The sequence below is a fragment of the Neoarius graeffei genome, chromosome 13 (assembly GCF_027579695.1).
Source record: "Neoarius graeffei isolate fNeoGra1 chromosome 13, fNeoGra1.pri, whole genome shotgun sequence".
In the NCBI taxonomy this organism is placed as follows: domain Eukaryota; kingdom Metazoa; phylum Chordata; class Actinopteri; order Siluriformes; family Ariidae; genus Neoarius; species Neoarius graeffei.
In genome coordinates, this window is record NC_083581.1 from 63,982,226 (window position 1) to 64,009,026 (window position 26,801).

At 40.3% G+C, this 26,801-nt stretch overlaps 1 protein-coding gene across 2 annotated transcripts in view; it reads left to right on the forward strand.

The window, feature by feature from the left end:
- The first annotated feature begins 743 nt into the window (after positions 1-743).
- Positions 744-26,801, forward strand: part of ptpn11b (protein tyrosine phosphatase non-receptor type 11b) — a 74,245-nt gene continuing 48,187 nt past the window's right edge. The window contains exon 1 of one of the 2 annotated variants that reach the window (XM_060938312.1): positions 744-928. In XM_060938312.1, coding sequence (XP_060794295.1) covers positions 915-928 — 14 coding nt within the window. In that variant the 5' untranslated portion in view covers positions 744-914. Of the gene's footprint in view, positions 929-9,383; positions 9,468-26,801 lie in introns of those variants that run through there. The other variant, XM_060938313.1, reaches the window with a different exon arrangement.

Genomic DNA, 26,801 nt, shown 5'->3' on the forward strand with positions numbered 1-26,801 from the left:
TCATATAACCCAAACTCTGACCTAGCCCTAACCTACCCTTCATATAACCCAAACTCTGACCTAACCCTAACCTACCCTTCATATAACCCAAACTCTGACCTAACCCCAACCTACCCCTCATATAACCCAAACTCTGACCTAACCCCAACCTACCCCTCATATAACCCAAACTCTGACCTAGCCCTAACCTACCCCTCATATAACCCAAACTCTGACCAAGCCCAAACCTACCCCTCATATAACCCAAACTCTGACCTAGCCCTAACCTACCCTTCATATAACCCAAACTCTGACCTAACCCTAACCTACCCTTCATATAACCCAAACTCTGACCTAACCCCAACCTACCCCTCATATAACCCAAACTCTGACCTAACCCCAACCTACCCCTCATATAACCCAAACTCTGACCTAACCCTAACCTACCCCTCATATAACCCAAACTCTGACCTAACCCCAACCTACCCCTCATATAACCCAAACTCAGACCTAACCCCAACCTACCCCTCATATAACCCAAACTCAGACCTAACCCCAACCTAACCCTAAATTAACCCCAAATCAAACCCTGCTCTTTCGCACGTTAGTATGCAGTTCGACACCTGTCAGATGACAAAGAGTATGTGCATTAGATCTAGCCCTTCATGTACTGTACGTCACCTGAAGTAGTGTACGAATTTGACCTACTTGCCTGTGTAGTTCTGTAGTGTGCGGATTGGGACGCAGCCCCTGTGTGACAGCGCATCGCGCGCCAGAGGCGGAGAGAGAGAGAGAGAGAGTGCCGGCTGTCACGCGCTTGCGCTCGTTCTCTCGCTCTCGGCTCAGCAGAGTGAGCGGCACGCGCGGGAAGACTCGCCGCAGCAGCTCGCGCTCCTTTTCCCTTCACACCGGCCTTCAGCAGCCGCACAACCGCCATGACTTCCCGGAGGTAAGCAGCGGGCGCGGGGATACACACCGCCAAGGCGCCGGTTTCCTTTCTCCGGCCCGGAGAGCCGGTTTCAGAGCCGGTTTCAGGGCTGTCGGGTGCTGTTATGCGCTCAGAGGAGCCGGGACTTTCTCGGTGTTCAGTTATTAACCGGTTTAAACATTGTATCGGTCGCGCGAGGAGCTAATGGCGGAATCGAATTGTCGCAAATGTGCTGTTACTTTGTTTATTTCCTCACAGAAATGATGCGGCTCGGGTGGTGTGGGGGATTTGACTCTGAAACATGTTGGTTGTGCCACAATGTAACAAAAAATATATATATATATTATATAATTTTGGGCCTGTTTCTCTATTTTTCTGTTTAAAGGTGGCTCGATATATCGTGAATATCAATCTTTGTTGAATCACGATATTAGTGGAAGATTAATAGATCACATACAGACACAGTGTTATTAGTTTTAAATGACTGAACCTGGGTCTGTAATGCAGCTTGTACATTATAAACTCTCAGAAATAATAGTCCCCCCAATTTTTTTTATACCTTTAGTGTGTTAAACAGAATTGAAGGTATGTTGGGGCGGCACGGTGGTGTAGTGGTTAGCACTGTCACCTCACAGCAAGAAGGTTCTGGGTTCGAGCCCAGCGGCCAACGAGGGCCTTTCTGTGCGGAGTTTGCATGTTCTCCCTGTGTCCGCATGGGTTTCCTCCACAGTCCAAAGACATGCATTGGTGGCTCTGAATTGACCGTAGGTGTGAATGGTTGTTTGTCTCTTTGTCCTGGCGACTTGTCCAGGGTGTACCCCATCTCTCACCTGTAGTCAGCTGGGATAGGCTCCAGCTTGCCTGGGACCCTGTAGGACAGGATAAAGCGGCTAGAGATAATGAGATGATATATAAAAATGTGGGCCTGTTTCTGTTTGTTTAAAGGTGGCTCGATATATCGTGAATATCATTCTATAATATCATTATTAAATCATATTAGTGGAAGATTAATGGATCACATACAGACACAGTGTTATTAGTTTTAAATGACTGAACCTGGGTCTGTAATGCAGCTTGTACATTATAAACTCTCAGAAATAATAGTCCCCCCAATTTTTTTTATACCTTTAGTGTGTTAAACAGAATTGAAGGTATGTTGGGGCGGCATGATGGTGTAGTGGCTAGCACTGTCACCTCACAGCAAGAAGGTTCTGGGTTCGAGCCCAGCGGCTGATGGGGGCCTTTCTGTGCGGAGTTTGCATGTTCTCCCCGTGTCCGCATGGGTTTCCTCCACAGTCCAAAGACATGCATTGGTGGCTCTGAATTGACCGTAGGTGTGAATGGTTGTTTGTCTCTGTGTCCTGGTGACTTGTCCAGGGTGTACCCCGTCTCTCACCCGTAGTCAGCTGGGATAGGCTCCAGCTTGCCTGGGACCCTGTAGGACAGGATAAAGCGGTTAGAGATAGTGAATGGAAGGTACATTGGACCTTAAGGACCACTGATGTAGGCTACATTTTAAACCATCCACCTTAGATGAAATATAGCGACATAGTAAAGAAAAGAAACAGCAACAAGGACAAGTACAGTTTGGTACCTTTGGTAACTTGTGACTTTATTTCTGTCAGGCTGCTTTCGTTAAGAAGAAACAAAAAGAGGTTGGTCTTCCGTTATAATTTATAACTGTTGATTTTTTTTGCCGACGAGAACATTTTTTAATGGTGTTTGGTTGACGGTGTAAATACAATCGAATAAACAGGCTGCTGGAGTCCCAGGGGCAGTGTGTGTTTGGACAGGTGTTCTGCCTTGGTCTTGAGTAAACAGTAGGACAGTAGCATGGGGACAGTACTTCACTCTCCGTGGGACAGACCAGCTCTGTGTCCACACACTTTTAGTGAAGAACATCTGCAACGTGAGGTGGAGGGTGCGCTTTCAGAAAGGGACGAGACGTGATCGTTCCGTAGATGTGAGTGATGGATCAAAGTAATCAAATAAGAAACAGGATGAATCAGTCGCTGCTGTTGATGTTGTAGTAGAAAGGAGTTGTGTCCTATTTTAAATTATGTTGAATTATTTGCAGTTAGGAATATAGCACTATTACTATTGAAATAGGTCTAATGTGTCCTGAATGCCTTACACCAAATGATCCATTACAGTACTTATAATCATACCACACTGCAGCTGATGGCTGGATTCTGATCGATCAGAACGGTGTTGCTTTATTTTCTATAATCGCACGACTCTGACAATCATTTCTCAGAGTGTGATCATTCAAATACGTTTTCATTTCTACAGTGACTTATATGGCAGATGCTCCATATAAACAGATTATAAAAATTGTTTAACGGTTGACATGGTGAAGTTTCTCTCAGATGTCAGTTAAGGATTTGTGGAAGAAGTCTGTAATGTCAGCACTTGGCAAAAGTCAGAGTTAAATTTGGAAGTGGCGGTTTTTCCACATGGGAAAGGTGATTTTTTTTTTTCAATTTGACAATCTGTTTTTTGTTTGTCTTTTTAACTTTAAGAGCGAGAAAAACAAACCCCTGAGAGTAATAAACTAATAACCGAAGTAATAACAGGATCTAGCTTATTTAGCAGACATTAAGTGACATTAAATGTCGGTGCAAATGGATAAAACGTATGCATGTGCCATTGTTTAAACTTAAATGTTAGTGTTGGCAAATTGCTGTGGTGTAACAGGAATAAACACTCAAGGACATGTTTGTACTGGAAAAGAACCAACTTTGGGATGGATTTCTAAGGAAGCAGGTTCGTTAAACTTGTTTTTGGTGCCCAAGTTGTCTGGTTTCACAAAGACGTTAAGATAGTACACTTAATGAATGCAAAAGAGTTGTTCTTAATATATAAATGCAAAAACAGGCAGTAACTTATTACTTAATCTTGGTATAAATACACAGGTGATTATAGGAAATTGTGTGCGCTGATTGGTCGAGGGGCGGCACGGTGGTGTAGTGGTTAGCGCTGTCGCCTCACAATAAGAAGGTCCGGGTTCGAGCCCCGTGGCCGGCGAGGGCCTTTCTGTGCGGAGTTTGCATGTTCTCCCCGTGTCCGCGTGGGTTTCCTCCGGGTGCTCCGGTTTCCCCCACAGTCCAAAGACATGCAGGTTAGGTTAACTGGTGACTCTAAATTGACCGTAGGTGTGAATGTGAGTGTGAATGGTTGTCTGTGTCTATGTGTCAGCCCTGTGATGACCTGGCGACTTGTCCAGGGTGTACCCCGCCTTTCGCCCGTAGTCAGCTGGGATAGGCTCCAGCTTGCCTGCGACCCTGTAGAACAGGATAAAGCGGCTAGAGATAATGAGATGAGATGATTGTTCGAGAGATTCTGACTATTTCTCGATAATCGCCTTGAGGGACTCGGCAAAATGGCTGCCAATCACTTTGTCACCGTAAGTGAGAAAGAATTACAAGTTATGAAAGAAAATGCTGTTCCTAAAAGCACTAAAGATGCTACGAAGTTTAGTTTAAAACTACTCAAAGGTAAGGTCGAGTTGTGATTTATTTTATCGATTTCAAAACAAAGTATTTTATGTGAGTCGGCACAGATAAGTGACACAAGTCTGAGCTACACCTTTATTACATTTGCATGCCAGTTTTGAAGTTTGAAATAGTTTTTTTTTTAGTGCAAAAAAATTTTTTGGAAGTAATCACCTGTGTATTTATACTTAAACAATTATCTGGCTTAGACTCGGTGAATATCGGTGAATAATAACCTTGACTTCGTCTTGGTTATTATTCACCGGTATTTACTTTGCCTTTGGTGAATAATTGTTAAATATAATAAATGTAATATATAATATTGATATATAATGTATGAATGTAGACCAATTTAGTAAATTTAATACAGTGATTGACATATTGGGTTTCATTTGTTGTTGTTGTTTTTACATAATAATGAACATAAGTGTTTTTTCTCCATTGAACTAAGAACGTTTATGTATATTTTATCGATTCCATCCTTTAGATAGATCAATAATGGAGATGTTCAGAGAAAGTATACATTAAGTTTTCATTCCCCAGCCTGTGATCTTCAGTCTTAAATGCATTACTGAGAGAATCCTAAATCAATAATAATTTTGTCTGAGATGTACTTTTAGGAGGAAGGAAGTAGGAGGTCGAAATATTTATCGAATCAGCCATTTGAATAATGGGGATTACGTTTTGAGTGTATTCCAGGCAGTGCTCTGACACACGACTTAGTGTTGCCCTCAACTTCCAGGCTTTGTCCATTTCCGTGTTCCCTTCCCATTACACAGCAGGTTATGGGTTACTGGTTACCAGGGGTTATCAAAATATTTACTTATAAATAGAAGTATAATACATTGACCTGTTTGTTTTAGAACTGGCATAAAGTATACATTCCTGAGAAAACTGATAATTTCCATATTAAGGTTGATGCATTATTTGTACTATTTACACATGACTACATGCTATTATTACTGTGTAATGGAATACAATAATTAAGGACTAAAACACTGAGGCACTTGTTGTTATAGTAGAAGAATCAGCATGTTGATGACTTTCTGAAAACAGCAGGTCCTGAAGTGTTTTATTCCTCATATACCACAGCCGGGCGGCACGATGGTGCAGTGGTTAGCGCTGTCGCCTCACAGCAAGAAGGTCCGGGTTCGAGCCCCGTGGCCGGCGAGGGCCTTTCTGTGCGGAGTTTGCATGTTCTCCCCGTGTCCGCGTGGGTTTCCTTCGGGTGCTCTGGTTTCCCCCACAATCCAAAGACATGCAGGTTAGGTTAACTGGTGACTCTAAATTGACCGTAGGTGTGAATGTCAGTGTGAATGGTTGTCTGTGTCTATGTGTCAGCCCTGTGATGACCTGGCGACTTGTCCAGGGTGTACCCCGCCTTTCGCCCGTAGTCAGCTGGGATAGGCTCCAGCTCGCCTGCGACCCTGCAGAACAGGATAAAGCGGCTACAGATAATGAGATGAGATGAGATGAGATATACCACAGCCGTTTGCCAAAAAATAGTAATCGGTTATTAAATAAAGAACAACACCCTGTACTTTTTATCCGTTTATGGTAGCAATTAACGTTGTAGAACATCCATGAAACATGTCAGTTCCTGTTATCACTTATGTTTTAGCAGCTAGAAGCAGTTGTTCCTTCACCATTCTCTTTTTCTTGCCGTATTACAGAGAAATCACAAGGTTCTCTGTCCCGAAGACTTTCCTGTGTCTGAAGTTACAGCTTTATGTCTGAGTGTTCCAAAGGGCTGATACTAGAGACTCCTTCCAGAAAACTTCACCGTATCAATGATTTGTACGTTATACAAGTTCCTGTGTAAATTGTTTCGATAGAAACGATAACGTGTAGCGATAAACCTGTGATTTGCCTGTAATTTTACTAGTCAGAGGTGCTGTTATAGAACATTAATCAACACATTGTGACCAGTCAGAATCGCGAATTCACCAGGGCTTTAAATGGATTTAGATAACGCCCATGAGAGATCAGGAAGACGGAATAAACATTAAGATAATAAGATTATATTACACGAGTTAATGATGACTTAAATTCCCCAAACGTGTCCATTTCCCCTTCATATCAGACAGGAGAGCATGTGTTTAGAGGCATCACTGTGGTATTTGAATACATCTCGTGATGAGGACCGTGACACCCAGGTGTTTTAGCGCTGAGGAAATGCTTGCATTTCTGTCTGTATGTTCTCGAACACTATATTTATCTGAGAGCTCCTGTGGACTTGTTCGTGTAAAAGCAGGAGGGACAGGACCTGTGAGTCAGCACTCAGACTTTTTTTTTGATAGCTAGGAAGCCAGGAAAGCTGCCAATGTGAAGAGAAGAGATAGCATCTCCAAAATTCTCAGTAACTGACATCATGCTGGTTATGGAGCAGAGTTTTGAAGGTAGCGGTCCTTAAATATGTCCGAGTACTAAATATTAGATTAGATGAGCTGTAATAGGGTGAAGTCTGGTTAGTTTAGATTGAGAAAAGTAAGCGTGTGTGTGTCAGAGTGAATAGGAGATGATTCCTAAGCTGCTGATAAGCACTTATCACTTAAAATAAACCCGCATGGCATGGCACGGCCCTGGAGGTCTTCAGCGCCCATATTTTTCACATACACTTATTCATTGAGAAATCGTCCACTATTGTTGAAAATATCATCACCTATGAGGAATTTGAATATGTTCCAGGATGTCCGATTCATATCGCTTTATACAGTATGTCCTTGGGCTGTGTGTACTGCAACATTCAAAACCAGCAGTCTATTTCTCCCTGAGTAAGATGAGAGAAGGGTTGGCATCTGGACAGGTTTTGTGAGGATATGAAAAGTCCTTCATTCAAAGGATTAAGATCTTTTGTGACGTGCGTACAGTCAGTGTTTTAAGCTGTAAATGCACTTTAATTCCAGGACGTGATCAATACTCTATCTATGGGGACAGTTCTCCCCCCCCCCTTCCCCCTATTAAATCATGTCTCACTGGGTACCTATTGCACTAGTTAGAGTGGTGTGTGTGTGTGTGTGTTATCATGCTGCTGCATGCAGGGCTCAGGTCTTCTAAAAATATCAGTAACAGTAGCAAACTCCAGCCAGCATGTGAGCATCTGTGACTAATATAGACTCGGGGAGCTTTGAAGGCGAGCAGGGGGCACTAAGAATATCCCCTTTTTGTCACCAGGCCTGTCTCTTTAAAGAGCTGTCTGTGTTGAACTTGAGACATTACGTAAGACGCAGCAAGCTGTGGACTCGCGGGACCATGTTTCCTCTGTCAAATGTCTCTCTCTCTCTGTCTCTCTAATCTGTAATCTTTAATCATTTTCTTCTCTTCTGTAATATAATTGCACTGAAAAAAAAAAGTTAAACTGCCAGAGGGAGGAGGAGGAAATGGTCAACTTGTTGCAGGCGGTAATTTTATAAAAAAAAAAATACTTGCAACATTATTTTTATTATTATTATTATTATTCATCTCATCTCATCTCATTATCTGTAGCCGCTTTATCCTGTTCTACAGGGTCGCAGGCAAGCTGGAGCCTATCCCAGCTGACTACGGGCGAAAGGCGGGGTACACCCTGGACAAGTCGCCAGGTCATCACAGGGCTGACACATAGACACAGACAACCATTCACACTCACATTCACACCTACGGTCAATTTAGAGTCACCAGTTAACCTAACCTGCATGTCTTTGGACTGTGGGGGAAACCGGAGCACCCGGAGGAAACCCACGCGGACATGGGGAGAACATGCAAACTCCACACAGAAAGGCCCTCGCCGGCCACGGGGCTCGAACCCGGACCTTCTTGCTGTGAGGCGACAGCGCTAACCACTACACCACCGTGCCGCCCTATTATTATTATTGTTTTAAATCCCTTTACTTTGATTCAAGGTTGTTTGGTTTTTCCAGGATGATTTCCTTTAGGGCACTTGCAAAGTTTTGAAGTATTTGAAGTAATTTTTTTTTTTCCTACGTTTTTTTGTTGTTATTAAAATTATTGTGCATTTAATTTTTAAACTGTAAAAATATTTACTTGCCAACGTATTCAGCTTCTCATTTTTAATCATTTTAATCATCCTCATACTGAAGGAACGCATTTCTAATTTTTAACGTCAGCAACTTCACATTAGCTGTTAATGATTAGACTGAAGCATTCTTTCTTTCGCCTGAAATGAAGGCAAATGAAAGTCCGTTCTCTTCCCCTGAAATATTCCAGTTGGATTAATTATTCTGAATAATTAAGACAACTGATTATACAGTGTCTACCCACAATGCTTTGCATGCATAAATGCTTTAATAAAGCTTAACCAGGGTCGATGGCCTGAGGTACTTTTAATTTCTGTTTCTGCCTTGGCCTGTTTACCGTATCTTACTGCGTTTGCAGCTCATTATTACCTCTGTGAGTGGAAACTAGTTGTCAAGGCACTGTTATGAAGTTTTTTTTTTTGTCTTTTTTTATCTTCTCCAGTTTCTGTTTTGGGTCTGGCTTTATTCTAATGTAAGTCGATTACAGCTCTGTGAATGCCTTTAAATTGGTGCTTCATGGCTGAGTGGGCATTTTATGTCACAAAAGCGTGTCAGGCTTGGTTTTGTCTGGCCTCTGGAAGCTCTTACTCAAGTTACCACAGAAAGTAGTTCTCTCTGTGCACGGCAGCCTTCTGCTCCACCACCACACGGCTTTGTTTGCTTTGCTTATGCGCAAACCTTGCTACTAGACGCTCTTGTCTCTGTGCGTATTGCACTGGGTGGGATATTTAAAAAAAAACATGCAGTACATTTGCAACATATCGAGGGTGAAGATAAAAAGAGAAGTTGAGTGGGACTGAGCGCAACGGCATTGTGTCAGGCGTGGGGAGTGATGGACAGTTGTTCAGTGGCTGATTGTGCCAACTGACGCTCCTATCTGGGCGGCTCAGGCTCATCCAAATCCCAGATTACCACCTCCTCCTCCTCCTCCTCCTCCTTCAGCAGCAGAGCAGCACTGCCTTCCTTCCCTCCCTCCCTCCTTGTGTAACTGTACTGAGCGTGGATTAGTGAGCTGCAAGGCGAAGCAGGGGCTCCAGCCAAAATGGTGAGGTAGGAAAAAGCATGCCTGTCAATACTGTGTGTATTTTCTCACATGCGTTATAGTGATAAAGAAATATGACGCTCCAAGCGGTGTGTTGCTTGAAAGATCCTGAACAGAAGACAAGCGAAGGTGTGTGTGATTGAATGAAGAGGCCCAGAGCTCAGGATTAAGCTGCTGTGAAGAAGGGGGTCAGCGTTACATGAGGAGAAGGAATGATTAGGGCTGGGGAGTATGATATGATGACATAATATCCATAATGTGATAAATAGTAGCACAATACACTTTTCTTTGATAACAGGATCATAGTTATATCTTTTTCTAACAAATTAGAAATGTGTTTTAATGATAATTACAAACTCAGGTTGGAAGCAGCTGATTTTATGGACAAAAAAGGTAAAAAAAAAAATTAATGGTAAAATATATTTTTGTAGCCATTATATAAAAGTACATCGACCTTGTTAAAGACAAATCCTTAATATGAAATATTTAAGTTATTCCACGAAATCGAGTCGTACATGAGCTGATAGCTGATGAGGCGTGTAGCGCTGAGTTGGCGATAAACCATGTACGACAAGATTGAGTGAAATAACTGTTTTATTCTCTCCACGTTCACTGGATTTTGAGAAACGGAGCATTTTTTGTTTTTTTGCAAATTCAATTACTAAAATCTTTTTTTTTTTTTTTTTATACAAAACATCCGACAAAATCATTTCTGCTTAGAATGTAAACAAACCGGCGAAATGACAGGAACAGTTTGTGAAAAATGCGATGATGGTAATAATTCTTGGAAAAAAAAAAGATACGTTCTTACCATCGAATACTTTTATTCCATATTTTGTTTTTTGGGGTTTTGTTTTCGAGTAGAGTTTTTATTTCGTCCTCGGTTGGTTCAGCAACAAGCTCTGCTATTTTGTTCTTCTTGACTCATGGTATATGAGCTGATATCCTTGTAGTAGAGTAGCCAATCAGAACATGCAATTGCTCATATCCAGTGAATGTGGATAGAATAACTTGCCTTATACTACAGTGCTATTGAATTCTCAATTCTGATTGGTCAGAAGGTGTTGATTTGTTCTTTATAACAGCAGCTCTGACAGTAGTACTGGTTCTTTACAGAAGACTTGTATGAAATACCATATTAGCAACGTGATGCCTTCTATAAAGAAATGTTTATTTTTAATTTTTTTTGAAGGAGTCTCCAGTGTCAGCACTTTTTGTAGCCGTCAGAAGTGAAGCTGTATGTTTTGCAGTACAGGAAAACTTTATGCTTGGCAGTTACTCTGTAACCTGACAGGCTGCATTTTCTTCTCTCTTAAAATTAAGAGACATTATTAAAGGGACTGTGTGTTTATAGCTCCTGTAATGTAAGTGATAACAGGATGCTGTATAAATAGATAAAATGTACGAGGTGTCTCTCTTTTTTTTTTTTTAAATGAATAATGCTAGTTTTGTCAAATTATTGTGGTGTAAGAAGAATAAAACTCTCCAGGACGCGTGGTTGTTGGAAAATAATCATATTTGGCATGGTAACAGTGACTCGGTTCATAACACACCACATTATCATCAGTTATTTTCCTCTAACAGTCTTGTTTTATTCCTTACTTACTTGCGCTCACCCTTACAAGTGATCATCATCATCACTACCAAAACCACACACACACACACACACACACACACACACACACACACACACACACACACACACACAACTAGTGTGAGTAGTTTCTGTCCATCACTTTCTTTAGCTAGATAAGGCCAGCCTTAAAAAATTATTTGTTGGCGGTAATCCGGCCGGGTATAAAAAAAAAAAAAAGTCAAAAAATTTGCGGGTGAAATATGTATAGTTTAAAAAAATAAAGTTTAGGCCTGCTGAATGGCCCCTATTGTACACCGTACCCATATTGACTGACTGTTGCCAAAATCAATATGTGTAGCACCTAACAATTGGTCCATTTGACACGGTGAAAAGAAAGCCGCTGTCTCATTGGTTGTTAATTTTGTTTGCTAAAATGGTGTCCAACGACCATGTCGACTGCAAGTTGTTTTTAATATCTATAGCAGTGAATAACGACACTAAAATACGCAATAAAATAGTGCGCGTTGATTGTTCTAAAACTTTCAAAAGTGTGTTCATAGAAAATGTAGACATATCAGATATTTGTATCGATGAGGATGCTGATCTAAGTCACGTACATGTTTTCGTTTGTACACATGGTACAAGGGGGAACGCGAAACCCACTGCCGGTGCTGATGAACTCGAGATTGACTTGACTTCTTAAGTTTCACATTTAACTCTGTAGTTTAGATGCAATAACTGCTTCAGTATTACTTTTTGCAGATATTGCAATGTCATGTTGTATGCTATAAGTTTGTGACATTTGATACTTTAAAGTTAGATATTTCTGTGTCAGACATTGATTTTTTCTGGCCCTATGTCGTGTTAGAAAGATTATTAAAGTTGTTCAGTGCAGATCTATAGTTTTTGACATTATATTAAATGGAGGGTTTGATTTAGATATCGAACTTTGTGTTGTGTGTCACGTTAGTGACATTTTGATACTTAAAGTTATGAACTTGTTCTGTGTCAGATATTAAATTTTTCTCAAGCATTACCAGATTATTTGCATGTCAAATAAATTTTTTTGCTGTAAAATGAATTACACTGATGCAAGGCTTGTAATGTGTGGGTTGTTATGTGGCCTGTCTGAAAAAAATTTCTCCACAAATACCTGGTGATCTTGAACGGGCAATACAAATTCTACGCAAATACCTGGTGATCTTGAACCGGCAAAAAAAATTCTACACAAATACCTGGTGATCTTGAATGGGCAAAAAAAAAAATCCGCAAATACCTGGTGATCTTGAACGGGCAATAAAAATTCTACGCAAATACCTGGTGATCTTGAATGGGCAAAAAAAATTCTCTGTAAATACCTGGTGATCTTGAATGGGCAAAAAAATTTATCTGTAAATACCTGGTGATCTTGAACGGGCAATAAAAATTCTACGCAAATACCTGGTGATCTTGAATGGGCAAAAAAATTCTCTGTAAATACCTGGTGATCTTGAATGGGCAATAAAAATTCTACGCAAATACCTGGTGATCTTGAATGGGCAAAAAAATTCTCTGTAAATACCTGGTGATCTTGAATGGGCAAAAAAAATTCTCCGCAAATACCTGGTGATCTTGAATGGGCAAAAAAAATTCTACGCAAATACCTGGTGATCTTGAATGGGCAAAAAAATTCGATGTAAATACCTGGTGATCTTGAACGGGCAGTAAAAATTCTCCGCAAATACCTGGTGATCTTGAACGGGCAAAAAAAATTATCCGCAAATACCTGGTGATCTTGAATGGGCAAAAAAATTCTCTGTAAATACCTGGTGATCTTGAACAGGCAATAAAAATTCTACGCAAATACCTGGTGATCTTGAACGGGCAATAAAAATTCTACGCAAATACCTGGTGATCTTGAATGGGAAAAAAAAATTCTCTGTAAATACCTGGTGATCTTGAATGGGCAAAAAAAATTCTCCGCAAATACCTGGTGATCTTGAATGGGCAAAAAAATTTCTCTGTAAATACCTGGTGATCTTGAACGGGCAAAAAAAAAATCTCTGCAAATACTTGATCTTGAATGGGCAAAATAATTTTTTTGCTGCCTCCCTACTGGAATTTTTCATACCATGTTACCACCAACAAAGAATTTATTAAGGCTAGCCTAATCTTCATGTCAGTGTACGTTATGCTATATTAGTCTGTATTCATTTTATTCTATATAATATGCATGATTATTCTTTGACGTAAATCGATTGCTTTTGCTACTTGGGCTGTTTCACAATCAGGGGAGGCTTTTTGGGTCCACAATAGTCCAAAAATCAAACCTCAGATTTTTGTGTTTCTCTGCTGCCAAAAATGACCTTTTTGAGATGGAAATCAAATGTGCAGAATTTCAGAGCTACAGGTCATATAACTGGGCGTTACTTGTGATGAGAAGATGGCGTATAGTGTATTTCTAAAATTAACCCACTTTCTTATAGTCCACAAGAGTAAGGGATACAAAGTGAAAACCTACTGAAATGGATGTGATTTTTAAAGACAAATGTTGCAGCAATGTTTGTTTGTACATGGTGGTAGCTGAATGTAATAACAACTGAAGTGGTGATGATCCTTGTGGTTTTCCGGAGAGGACACTTTTTGACGGTCACACATTTCAACCACATGTGAAACTCTGCTGCAAATGTGCCTCGCATCTGTCTCAGGTCTTGTTTTTTTTTTTTTACTGTGCAACAACTACAACGTATTCTGCTTCAAATAAGACAAATATTTTCTGAAAAAATCATTTACAACCTGATCATATGGCGAGTGATTTGCGGAGAGGACATTTTTAACGGACAAAGGGTCCTGTCAGAGGCACTTAGTTTACAAAAAAAGTAACTTCCACTTTAAATGTCTTTCTCTTGTGAAAGAAAGTACTGTATACATCCCAAAGTAAAACCTAGTTGGTGCAATGATTCTGAATTTAACCAGTAAAATCTAAGTGTAATAATTTAAAGTAGAATTAAATGAAATGACCACAAGGTCCAAACTGAGCTGCATTTGACTCTTACAAACACGTTTATACGCACTTATAAGGGATATTAGTGCTGTAGGTAGGGCTGGTGTGTCCCGGTAAAATAAGGTCTAAGAAACTCCAGCATATAAACACTGGACCTAGTTGCAGAAGTTAGCTGGTGTTATTCAAAAAGCCAGCCATGATTGTGTAACAGCCCGCTTTATCTTGCGTTCAAAACACAAGTCCACAATCCGCATGCAGTGAAATGCCATAACCGCTCGTTTAGATTCTCATTACAATTTGAGTCTCTTTACGACTAAAGCACACTCACAGAGAAGCCTGCTATCAACATCACACACTTGTTTTTCTTTTGAAAACAAAAATGAATAGTTATTATTAGTATTTTTTTTTTTTTAATTTAGAAAAGCTCTGTAGACGTGAACACACAAGCCTGAGGAACATTCGGACCAGTCCTGCTGCACAGTGTAAAACTGACTGCTACCATTCATGTGTGATTCACGCTTTGGAAATGTCAAGGAAAATATCATCTAAAAATGCATGATGTGTCAGAAATGTTCGAGATGGTTGGATCATTTTTGCACATTCCAGGAAGTTAATGTGTCAGTTATATTTCTCAAAAGCAAAAAAAAAAAAACAAGTCTATAAAAACGTTCGGCGGTGCGAGCACTCTACTGTAAACCGTCTGAAGAAATGCAGCGTTTCATAATATCTTTCATTGCTATATCGAGCTCTGTTCAGTTACTGGCACATGTTTTGAGAGATAATAAGGCAGGAAATTGCCAAATGGAAATTTCTTTTTCTTTCCTCGGTGTTCACATATGTTTCCAGGAAGTAGCTGTGCTGTCGCATGCTGTTGTTAAGTCTGATTATTAATAAGAGCAGTCAGAGTGAATAGTAGTGAAGTATTTACGCTCATTCCACATGTATTAAAAGCTGCATGATTTATTTATTTCCACTGAAATAACAGGGGAAAATAACTATGATTCAACATTAGGGGAAAGCTATTATCTTTTCATAAACATGTGAGTCATAGGACATATGAACGAGTGAAAAATGTCCCTGAAAGTATGATGTATTATTGAGTATCTGATGCAAAGAGGTTTTTTTTTTTTTTCATTATGCAAAAATACATTTACAGTCAGAAAAGAGGTTTTAAACAGATGATAATTTATACAGAAATGGATTTAATATGTAAAATAAAATATAAAAAGGATTTATCTTTTGGAAGAAAGAAATGATTTCCAAGATTATCTGAGGTCTTTGTTTTTAACAGATCTCATAAATAATGTTTTACAAATAAAAGTTTGACACACTGATCTTTTTAAGAAGCCTCAGAGACGCAGTGCTGTCCCAGAATGCACCTGACTCTCTTACCCCCGCCACCACCTTCTCACACCACAACAGATTTTCATCCCCTGAAGATTAAGAAGTCACGTTTAAAAACAGACTGTCATGGGTTGTAGTCTCGTTCAGCAGGATGTTCATGAAGCTGACATGTTGAACTGAAATGTTTTCTTTTAGTTTTTTTTTTTATATTAGAAATGTTATTATTCATATATGTAATACATATTGCTCTAATGTATCTTTTTGTCCAAGGAGAACTAAAGGCAAATTTTGTATTATCAAAATTCTATTTATTTCATTTTATTAAATATAGGAATGCATTTTTGATCGCTATTTTGTCGCCGCTATAGCAAGTTATGAGTGTTTGAAATACGCTATGTAATATATCAGTCCATATATCAGAGCAATGGCCGTAAACGAGATTCGTTGAGACCTGTGCGAGACATCGTAGGACGGAAGTAAAACGTACAGCGGAAATCAAAGTGACGGACATCTGCCAACGTTGTCAAAAGACGCGCACGCCCTCTTTCGAATGCTGATGTAATCAAGCCGGAAGTTTTGTTTGTTTTGATAGCAATCAGGAAAGTTTGAAAAAAGTAGGCGGTAATCGTCATTTAAACTCGTTTTTGTGCAATATTTCGTTTGGAAAACAGTTTTCAAAATGGCGGCACTGACACCTGGCTGACACGTCACGTTTCGAAGTCTCTTGAGGATCGCGTGGATAAGCGACGCCTGCCGTGGACCAAACGAACTAAATTCAACACGGCTAAAAACCGAATAGGACGATAAGTATAATATTTAATTGCAATTAGTTGCCAAAACGAGTCACAATATAAGGTTACTAAAACTGAGACCGTGATTGAGTAACACGTTAATTAATAAATAAAGCAAGTTTAAAAATGACTTCAGTTCCCTTTTTAGTTATTCCACAAAATCGAATTGTACCGTACATGAGCTGATAGCTGATGAGGCGCGTCGTGCCGAGTCGGCTATAAGCCATGTACGACGAGATTGAGTGGAATAACTGTTTTATTCTATCCGCATTCACTGGATTTTGAGAAACAGAGCATTTTTATTTTTAACAAATTTGATAGATAAAAACTTTGTACAAAATGTCCAACAAAATCATTTCCGGTTGGAATCTAAACAAACCAGTGAAATGACAGTAACAATTTGTGAAAAATGCTATAATAATGATCCTTGGAAAAAAAAACATTCTTACCCTGAAGTACTTTCATTTCATATTTTGCTTTTTTTTTTTTTGTATTTTTTGGGGTTTTGTTTTTGAATAGAGGTTTTATTTCATCCTTGGTTGGTTCAGTAACACACTTCGCCATTTTCTTCTTCTTTAGGGTTTTTTGATGGTTGGTAAACCAACTTAAAGGTGCATTACCACCACTGACTGGGCTGGAGTGTGGAACAGGAGATACTGGGGGGGACACACCTATATTCTTTTAGCTATTTCTGTTTCTTTTAAATACTTGATAACAAAGTGATATATCTGACTTGACGCATGCTGCCATTTTGTTTTTCTCTACTCACGGTATATGAGCTGATAGCCGAGTAGTAGAGTAGCCAATCAGAGTGCGCGATTGCTCATATCCAGTAAATGTGGATAGAATAATCTCTGATATTCTCAATACCAAAACAGGTTATATGATTCATATGTAACATTTCTAATTCACAAATATATATATTTTATAAAAAGTAAATAATAAAATCAGGATTTCAAATGATTTCAAACAAGTTTTCAGTGTCCTGAGTGCAGGCAATTAATGTCTTAAACAAGCTATATATCGAGACACTGAGACTTTGTTTATAAATACACACTATACTGTATAATATTAGAGGAAATGTAAATAAGCCTTAATACATTAGAATTTAAACAATAATTCCCCCAAAGCTCTGCTGGCTGGTCCACATATTTGTTAAAGGAACAGTCCACCGTACTTCCATAATGAAATATGCTCTTATCTGAATTGAGACGAGCTGCTCCGTACCTCTCCGAGCTTTGCGCGACCTCCCAGTCAGTCAGACGCAGTCAGACGCGCTGTCACTCCTGTTAGCAATGTAGCTAGGCTCAGTATGGCCAATGGTATTTTTTGGGGCTGTAGTTAGATGCGACCAAACTCTTCCACGTTTTTCCTGTTGACATAGGTTTATATGACCAGTGATATGAAACAAGTTCAGCTACACAAATTGAAACGTAGCGATTTTCTATGCTATGGAAAGTCCGCACTATAATGACAGGCGTACTAACACCTTCTGCGCGCTTCGGCAGCGCATTGATACGGAGCTCAGATATCAATGCGCTGCCGAAGCGCACAGAAGGTGTTAGTACGCCTGTCATTATAGTGCGGACTTTCCATAGCATAGAAAATCGCTACGTTTCAATTTTTTTAACTGAACTTGTTTCATATCACTGGTCATATAAACCTATGTAAACAGGAAAAACGCGGAAGAGTTTGGTCGCATCTAACTACAGCCCCAAAAAATACCATTGGCCATACTGAGCCTAGCTACATTGCTAACAGGAGTGACAGCGCGTCTGACTGCGTCTGACTGACTGGGAGGTCGCGCAAAGCTCGGAGAGGTACGGAGCAGCTCGTCTCAATTCAGATAAGAGCATATTTCATTATGGAAGTACGGTGGACTGTTCCTTTAAACTACAACACCAGCACACCTGCTTTTAGTTTTAATATGCCTTTTGAAAACAAGGTGAAAAGTTTCAAGTTTTATTTTTCACATACAACCCCGATTCCAAAAAAGTTGGGACAAAGTACAAATTATAAATAAAAATGGAATGCAATAATTTACAAATCTCAAAAACTGATATTGTATTCACAATAGAACATAGACAACATATCAAATGTCGAAAGTGAGACATTTTGAAATTTCATGCCAAATATTGGCTCATTTGAAATTTCATGACAGCAACACATCTCAAAAAAGTTGGGACAGGGGCAATAAGAGGCTGGAAAAGTTAAATGTACAAAAAAGGAACAGCTGGAGGACCAAATTGCAACTCATTAGGTCAATTGGCAATAGGTCATTAACATGACTGGGTATAAAAAGAGCATCTTGGCGTGGCAGCGGCTCTCAGAAGTAAAGATGGGAAGAGGATCACCAATCCCCCTAATTCTGCACTGACAAATAGTGGAGCAATATCAGAAAGGAGTTCGACAGTGTAAAATTGCAAAGAGTTTGAACATATAATCGTCTACAGTGCATAATATCATCAAAAGATTCAGAGAATCTGGAAGAATCTCTGTGCGTAAGGGTCAAGGCCGGAAAACCATACTGGGTGCCCGTGATCTTTGGGCCCTTAGACGGCACTGCATCACATACAGGCATGCTTCTGTATTGGAAATCACAAAATGGGCTCAGGAATATTTCCAGAGAACATTATCTGTGAACACAATTCACCGTACCATCCACCGTTGCCAGCTAAAACTCTATAGTTCAAAGAAGAAGCCATATATAAACATGATCCAGAAGCGCAGACGTCTTCTCTGGGCCAAGGATCATTTAAAATGGACTGTGGCAAAGTGGAAAACTGTTCTGTGGTCAGACGAATCAAAATTTGAAGTTCTTTATGGAAATCAGGGACGCCGTGTCATTCGGACTAAAGAGGAGAAGGACGACCCAAGTTGTTATCAGCGCTCAGTTCAGAAGCCTGCATCTCTGATGGTATGGGGTTGCATTAGTGCGTTTGGCATGGGCAGTTTACACATCTGGAAAGACACCATCAATGCTGAAAGGTATATCCAGGTTCTAGAGCAACATATGCTCCCATCCAGACGACGTCTCTTTCAGGGAAGACCTTGCATTTTCCAACATGACAATGCCAAACCACATACTGCATCAATTACAGCATCATGGCTGCGTAGAAGAAGGGTCCGGGTACTGAACTGGCCAGCCTGCAGTCCAGATCTTTCACCCATAGAAAACATTTGGCGCATCATAAAACGGAAGATACGACAAAAAAGACCTAAGACAGTTGAGCAACTAGAATCCTACATTAGACAAGAATAGGGATAGGAATGCTAACCCAAACTTGAGCAACTTGTCTCCTCAGTCCCCAGACGTTTACAGACTGTTGTAAAGAGAAAAGGGGATGTCTCACAGTGGTAAACATGGCCTTGTCTCAGCTTTTTTGAGATGTGTTGTTGTCATGAAATTAAAAATCACCTATTTTTTCTCTTTAAATGATACATTTTCTCAGTTTCAACATTTGATATGTCATCTATGTTCTATTCTGAATAAAATATGGAATTTTGAAACTTCCACATCATTGTATTCCGTTTTTATTTACAATTTGTACTTTGTCCCAACTTTTTTGGAATCGGGGTTGTACAAGGAGACATACACAGAAACACCTTGTAGCAAATCCCGGAGCTGTGCTCTGTTGTATTATACAGTTTGGGTCAGAAGTTTACATACAGTGACATGAATGTCATCTTGGATATGAATGTCATGGCAATATTTGGGCTTTCAGTAATTTCTTTGAACTGTTCTTTTTCTTTGGCAGAATGATTGTACAGCATATTTTAATTAAAAAAAATTAGAATTTGGTGCACAAGTTTTAATTTTCTTTGAGTTTTCTGAAATTAACACAGGGTCAAAATTACACATACAGGGTCAAAAATATACATACAGCACACCTAATATTTGGATAAAATGTCTCTTTGAAAGATTCACCTTGACCAAACATTTTTGTTTACCATGAACAAGCTTCAGACAGAATTCTGGTTGGATATTTCACGACTCTTCATGGTAGAATTGGTAGAGTTCAATTATTGTTTTTCTTTCTTGGCCTGGACTCGACTTATAAGCACGGTCCATATATTTTCAACAGGGTTGAAGTCGGGACTTGTTTTAAGCTTAATGTTAGCCTGCTTTATCCTCCACAACCAGCTCTGATGCGTGTTTGGGTTCATTGTCCTGTTGTAACTCCCACGTCCCAAGTCGTGTTCAAGTTTCTGATGGTTTATGCTGAAGAATTCTGAGGTAGTCCTCCCTCTCCATTATTCCATCCACTTTGTGCAATGAACCAGTTCCACTGGCAGTAAAACAGCTGCAGAGCATGATGATCCTTCCACCACCACCAGCTGGTACAGTGTTCCTCTGTACATGGTGGTCATTGTGGCCAAACAACTCAATCTTTGTCTCATCTGACCATACAGCTTTCCTCCAGAAGGCTTTTTCTTTGTCCGTGTGGTTGGCTTCAAACTTTAGTTAAGCTTGAAGGTGTCAATTTTGGAGCAGAGGGTTATTTCTTGGATAGCAGCCTCTTAGTCCATGGTGATCTGAACTGTAGACAGTGATCCATCAGCTTCCAGTTCATGGCAGGGCTGTGCCATGGTGGTTCCCAGGTTGTTCCTGATCATCCGAACCAATTTCCTTTCAGTTTGCATTTTCTTGAAGCAAAGTGGCTTGGCAAAGTGACTGCACCTCACAATAACTTACATACAATTGTTTGAACTGATCTTGGGATTTGCAGTTGTTTAGAAATGGCTCCAAGAGACATTCCAGAGTTGTGTACATCTACGATCCTCTTTCTCAGATCTGCACTGAGCTCCTTGGACTTTCCCATTGTATTGTGGGTTGGTCAATCCAATGAGTGCTGTAAATAAACCCTTTTTATGAAGGCACAGAGAAGCTACCAGCTGTAGTCAATCATGATCACTAACAGGAAGTTAAAAGACCTTGGCCTTGGCAAGATAAGAGGCATTTTGGAAGTTTCAGCACCTCTGAATTAATAATCTAAGTGAGCGTGCGTAAATTTTTGACCCTGCATGTATACTTTTGACTCTGTTGATTTCAGAAAGCCCAAAGAAAATTAAAACTTGTGCACCAAATTCAAGTGTTTTTTTTTTATTTAATGAAAGATGTATGCTGTATAAATCATTCTGCCACAGAAAAAGAACAGTTCAAAGAAATTACTGAAAGCCCAAATATTGGCATGACATTCATGTCACTGTATGTAAACTTCTGGCCACAACTGTACATCACTAAAACATCAAACATGGGAGTCCAGCTAAACAGGATTTCTCTGCAGTGTGGTATAAATAGACTATACACCATACAGAGCTATGCAAGCAAACGTATGGCCAAAATGTACAAATAAATGGAGTGCAAGAGTCCATGGTGTGTCGTGAATAGTGGTAATGCTAAATTTATATATCGCCATATTTGAAAACCTGCACAATATTTATCATACTGTGATGATATAGGTTTGATTTAATGTCGTGTTGCATTTAAAAGAAAAACGCCTTTCCTTCTACAAAATAAAATTATTTAGCACTGAAAGGAAGAAAAGTGTGGTGTGACATGATTTATTATGATATCAATATTATCTCAACATACTGTCCTTCCCTAGAGGATAGCAAATCATGATGAGATATATCTGAGTCAGGTCATGTTTCCTGATATGATGTTTGAAGAAATCTGATGAAACTTTGAAAGTTGGCGTTAGAAAATGCAGTGAAATGTGTGCATCTGATAAACAGTAGTTAGCCACAGGAAGAAAGCTAGTTCAACGCTTGCTTAGCATCTTGCAGGGATCTAGCAGCAAAGGTGAAGGCAAGAAAAGGTTTCGACAAGACGACAAAGCAGATTCATGTTCCTAGAGATCCAGGCTCCATTAATTTTTAAATTTCAGTCCGTCAATTTCAGTGTTACTGACTTTATTATTGAGTTCCTGTAGTTATTACTTATTTGACGGCCCACTTGAACTGAATGGTTTGGATTAAAACTAAATAAGTAGGCCTTTAAATAATCCATCCCTCTGTTACCTATATCGCTTATCCACGGGGGAAACTGGAGCCAATCCAAGCTGACTTTGGGTGAGAAGTGGGATACATCCTGGACAGGTCACCAGTCTATCTCAGTCTGCAATGTCAACTTAAATGTAACCCCCCCCCCCCCCCCCCCCCAATTTTCTCCTTCATTGGCCAATTCCCACCCACCAGAAAGGTCTCCCCTACGCGTGAGCTACCACGGGTGCTTCCTCTGAGACACCCATGATTGGGTAGTGTCGCTGTAATTGACGAGGAGAGAATACACTTCTCCATCAGAGCACAGGCCAGTTTTGCTGACTTTTGCACTTGTTGTACGTCGTTCTGGATAAGAGTGTCTGCTAAATGCCATATAATGTAATGCTGTCTTGAACTAGCGATCTCCAGATGATGGGCAAATGTTTTTGTGTTGCGACACTCGGGAGCAAATGTAACTTTGATAAAAATGTGTTCTATCCATTATCTGTAGCCGCTTATCCTGTATAGGGTCACAGGCAAGCTGGAGCCTATCCCAGCTGACTATGGGCGAGAGGCGGGGTACACCCTGGACAAGTTGCCAGATCATCAAGACAAACAACCATTCACACTCACATTCACACCTACGGTCAATTTAGAGCCACCAATTAGCCTAACCTGCATGTCTTTGGACTGTGGGGGAAACCGGAGAACCCGGAGGAAACCCACGCGGACACGGGGAGAACATGCAAACTCCACTAAGAAAGGCCCTCGCCGGCCCCTGGGCTCGAACCCAGAACCTTCTTGCTGTGAGGCAACAGTGCTAACCACTACACCACCGTGCCACCCGTGTTCTATACATTGAAAATAATACATCTCCAGAATATTATTTATACACACATACACTATAGTTGAATGATGTGCAAGTTTTTATAGACCCAGGGTTTGTTGCTGTTGAGGAGGATGATGTGTTCCAGTGGTAGAAATCACCCATCTTTATAACCATTGTTTTATTTTATTTTTATTATTATTATTTTTAAACATTTAAAATAATTCCTGGCCACATAAAGTTTAAGAACCCTTTCTATAGCTATTAAAGCATCACGTGAGAACCAGAAAGTTTCTGTGAAGCTCTGTAATAATTTGGAGTGCTTTTAAGCCTGTAGTGTAGGGAATAAAAAAAATGTGTACAGCACATTAATGACAATAATTAAAGGGGCAATTTATTAGATGTACATGACACAGCAGTGAAATTGTGTAATTACAGTATTAAATTGTCTACGTCAAACCACCAGTTATTCAACATTTTAATATTTCCTTCACTAAAAATTCATTGAGGATATCAGTAATTATTCTAGCCACATTTCAGTGAATATGAGCAATCGTGCGCTCTGATTGGCTACTCTACTACTAGAATATCAGCTCATATACAGTACTGTGAGTAGAGTCAAACAAAATGGCAGAGCGTCTTGCTGAACCAACCGAGGACGAGATAAAAACTCTACTCACCCCCCCAAAAAAAATAAAAAAAAAAGCAACACAATATGGAATGAAAGTATTTGATGGTAAGAACATATCTTTTTTTTTTCAAGAGTTATTATTGCATTTTTCACAAATTGCTCCTGTCATTTTGCCAGTTTGTTTACATTCTAAGCGGAAATTATTTTGTTGGACGTTTTGTATAAAGTTTTTATCAAATTTGCAAAAAATAAAAATGCTCTGTTTCTCAAAATCCAGTGAATGTGGATAGAATAAAACAGTTATTCCACTCAATCTCGTCGTACATGGCTTATAGCCGACTCGGTGCTATGCGCCTCGTACGACTCTACCGTTCAAAAGTTTGGGGTCACCCAGACAATTTTGTGTTTTCCATGAAAAGTCACACTTTTATTTACCACCATAAGTTGTAAAATGAATAGAAAATATAGTCAAGACATTTTTCTGGCCATTTTGAGCATTTAATCGACCCCACAAATGTGATGCTCCAGAAACTCAATCTGCTCAAAGGAAGGTCAGTTTTATAGCTTCTCTAAAGAGCTCAACTGTTTTCAGCTGTGCTAACATGATTGTACAAGGGTTTTCTAATCATCCATTAGCCTTCTGAGGCAATGAGCAAACACATTGAGTGTGTTTACATGCACATAGAGAAAATCGAATTTCTGCCGTAGCTCGACTGAAATCGAAGTTCTAAATGGCATGGAAACACCTTAGCTCGGCTGAAATTGAACCGAACTTGATTTCTCGTAATCGAGCTACACGACCTAGATTATGCGATTTTTGCCGAGCTACTTATGGCCCTTTTTCACTACCCTTTTTCAGCTCACTTCAGCTCGCTTCAGCTCACTTCAGCCCGACACGGCTCGCGTTTCGACTACCTCAGAGCAGCACGACTCGGCTTGCTTCAGCCCTGCTTAGCACCCAAAACTCGCACGGTTTTGGAGTGGGGCTGAAGCGAGCTGAGTGGGGCTGGGGGCGTGAGGAGACACTCCCCTGTGCACTGATTGGTGAGGAGGCGTGTCCTCACATGCCCACACACGCCCCGCGAGCACGCTGGGATCTGTAAACACCGTAAACCCGGAAGAAGAAGAATTACGAATTACGAGAATTTCTGAAGCCTTATGCGCTGCGCCTCGCCTCATCTACAACCCCGATTCCAAAAAAGTTGGGACAAAGTACAAATTGTAAATAAAAACGGAATGCAATGATGTGGACGTTTCAAAATTCCATATTTTATTCAGAATAGAACATAGATGACATATCAAATGTTTAAACTGAGAAAATGTATCATTTAAAGAGAAAAATTAGGTGATTTTAAATTTCATGACAACAACACATCTCAAAAAAGTTGGGACAAGGCCATGTTTACCACTGTGAGACATCCCCTTTTCTCTTTACAACAGTCTGTAAACGTCTGGGGACTGAGGAGACAAGTTGCTCAAGTTTAGGGATAGGAATGTTAACCCATTCTTGTCTAATGTAGGATTCTAGTTGCTCAACTGTCTTGGGTCTTTTTTGTCGTATCTTCCGTTTTATGATGCGCCAAATGTTTTCTATGGGTGAAAGATCTGGACTGCAGGCTGGCCAGTTCAGTACCCGGACCCTTCTTCTACGCAGCCATGATGCTGTAATTGATGCAGTATGTGGTTTGGCATTGTCATGTTGGAAAATGCAAGGTCTTCCCTGAAAGAGACGTCGTCTGGATGGGAGCATATGTTGCTCTAGAACCTGGATATACCTTTCAGCATTGATGGTGTCTTTCCAGATGTGTAAGCTGCCCATGCCACACGCACTAATGCAACCCCATACCATCAGAGATGCAGGCTTCTGAAGTGAGCGCTGATAACAACTTGGGTCGTCCTTCTCCTCTTTAGTCCGAATGACACGGCGTCCCTGATTTCCATAAAGAACTTCAAATTTTGATTTGTCTGACCACAGAACAGTTTTCCACTTTGCCACAGTCCATTTTAAATGAGCCTTGGCCCAGAGAAGACGTCTGCGCTTCTGGATCATGTTTAGATACGGCTTCTTCTTTGAACTATAGAGTTTTAGCTGGCAACGGCGGATGGCACGGTGAATTGTGTTCACAGATAATGTTCTCTGGAAATATTCCTGAGCCCATTTTGTGATTTCCAATACAGAAGCATGCCTGTATGTGATGCAGTGCCGTCTAAGGGCCCGAAGATCACGGGCACCCAGTATGGTTTTCCGGCCTTGATCCTTACGCACAGAGATTCTTCCAGATTCTCTGAATCTTTTGATGATATTATGCACTGTAGATGATGATATGTTCAAACTCTTTGCAATTTTACACTCTCAAACTCCTTTCTGATATTGCTCCACTATTTGTCGGTGCAGACTTGGGGGGATTGGTGATCCTCTTCTTCTGAGAGCCGCTGCCACTCCAAGATGCTCTTTTTATACCCAGTCATGTTAATGACCTATTGCCAGTTGACCTAATGAGTTGCAATTTGGTCCTCCAGCTGTTCCTTTTTTGTACCTTTAACTTTTCCAGCCTCTTATTGCCCCTGTCCCAACTTTTTTGAGATGTGTTGCTGTCATGAAATTTCAAATGAGCCAATATTTGGCATGAAATTTCAAAATGTCTCACTTTCGACATTTGATATGTTGTCTATGTTCTATTGTGAATACAATATCAGTTTTTGAGATTTGTAAATTATTGCATTCCGTTTTTATTTACAGTTTGTACTTTGTCCCAACTTTTTTTGGAATCGGGGTTGTATACGCTCTTGCCAGTATCTGTTGGCGTTGTCGGTGACAACAAGCCACAGCACCAAGACCAGCAACACTAACGACTCCATGTCCTCCATGTTTATTGTTTACTATCCGGGTCGTGAGACTACCGCTTAAAAGGTCACTGATGTCACTGTTTGCGCCGCCTAACGACATCACGTGACGTCCACCCACTTTCGCTAACTCCACCCAATGTGTCCACCCACTTCCAGCCAGCACGGTTCAGCGCGGTTGTAGTCGAAATGCAACTCCAACAGCCCCGCTCAGCTCGACTCAGCCCGACTCAGCACGGCACGGCTCAGCCCGACTCAGCTGCGTTGGTAGTGGAAAAGCGGCAATAGTGCATGTAAACCCTATCGAGCTACGTAGTAGAGCTACTTACTTCAGCACTGCCCCTTCCGGAAGTGACGAGTGA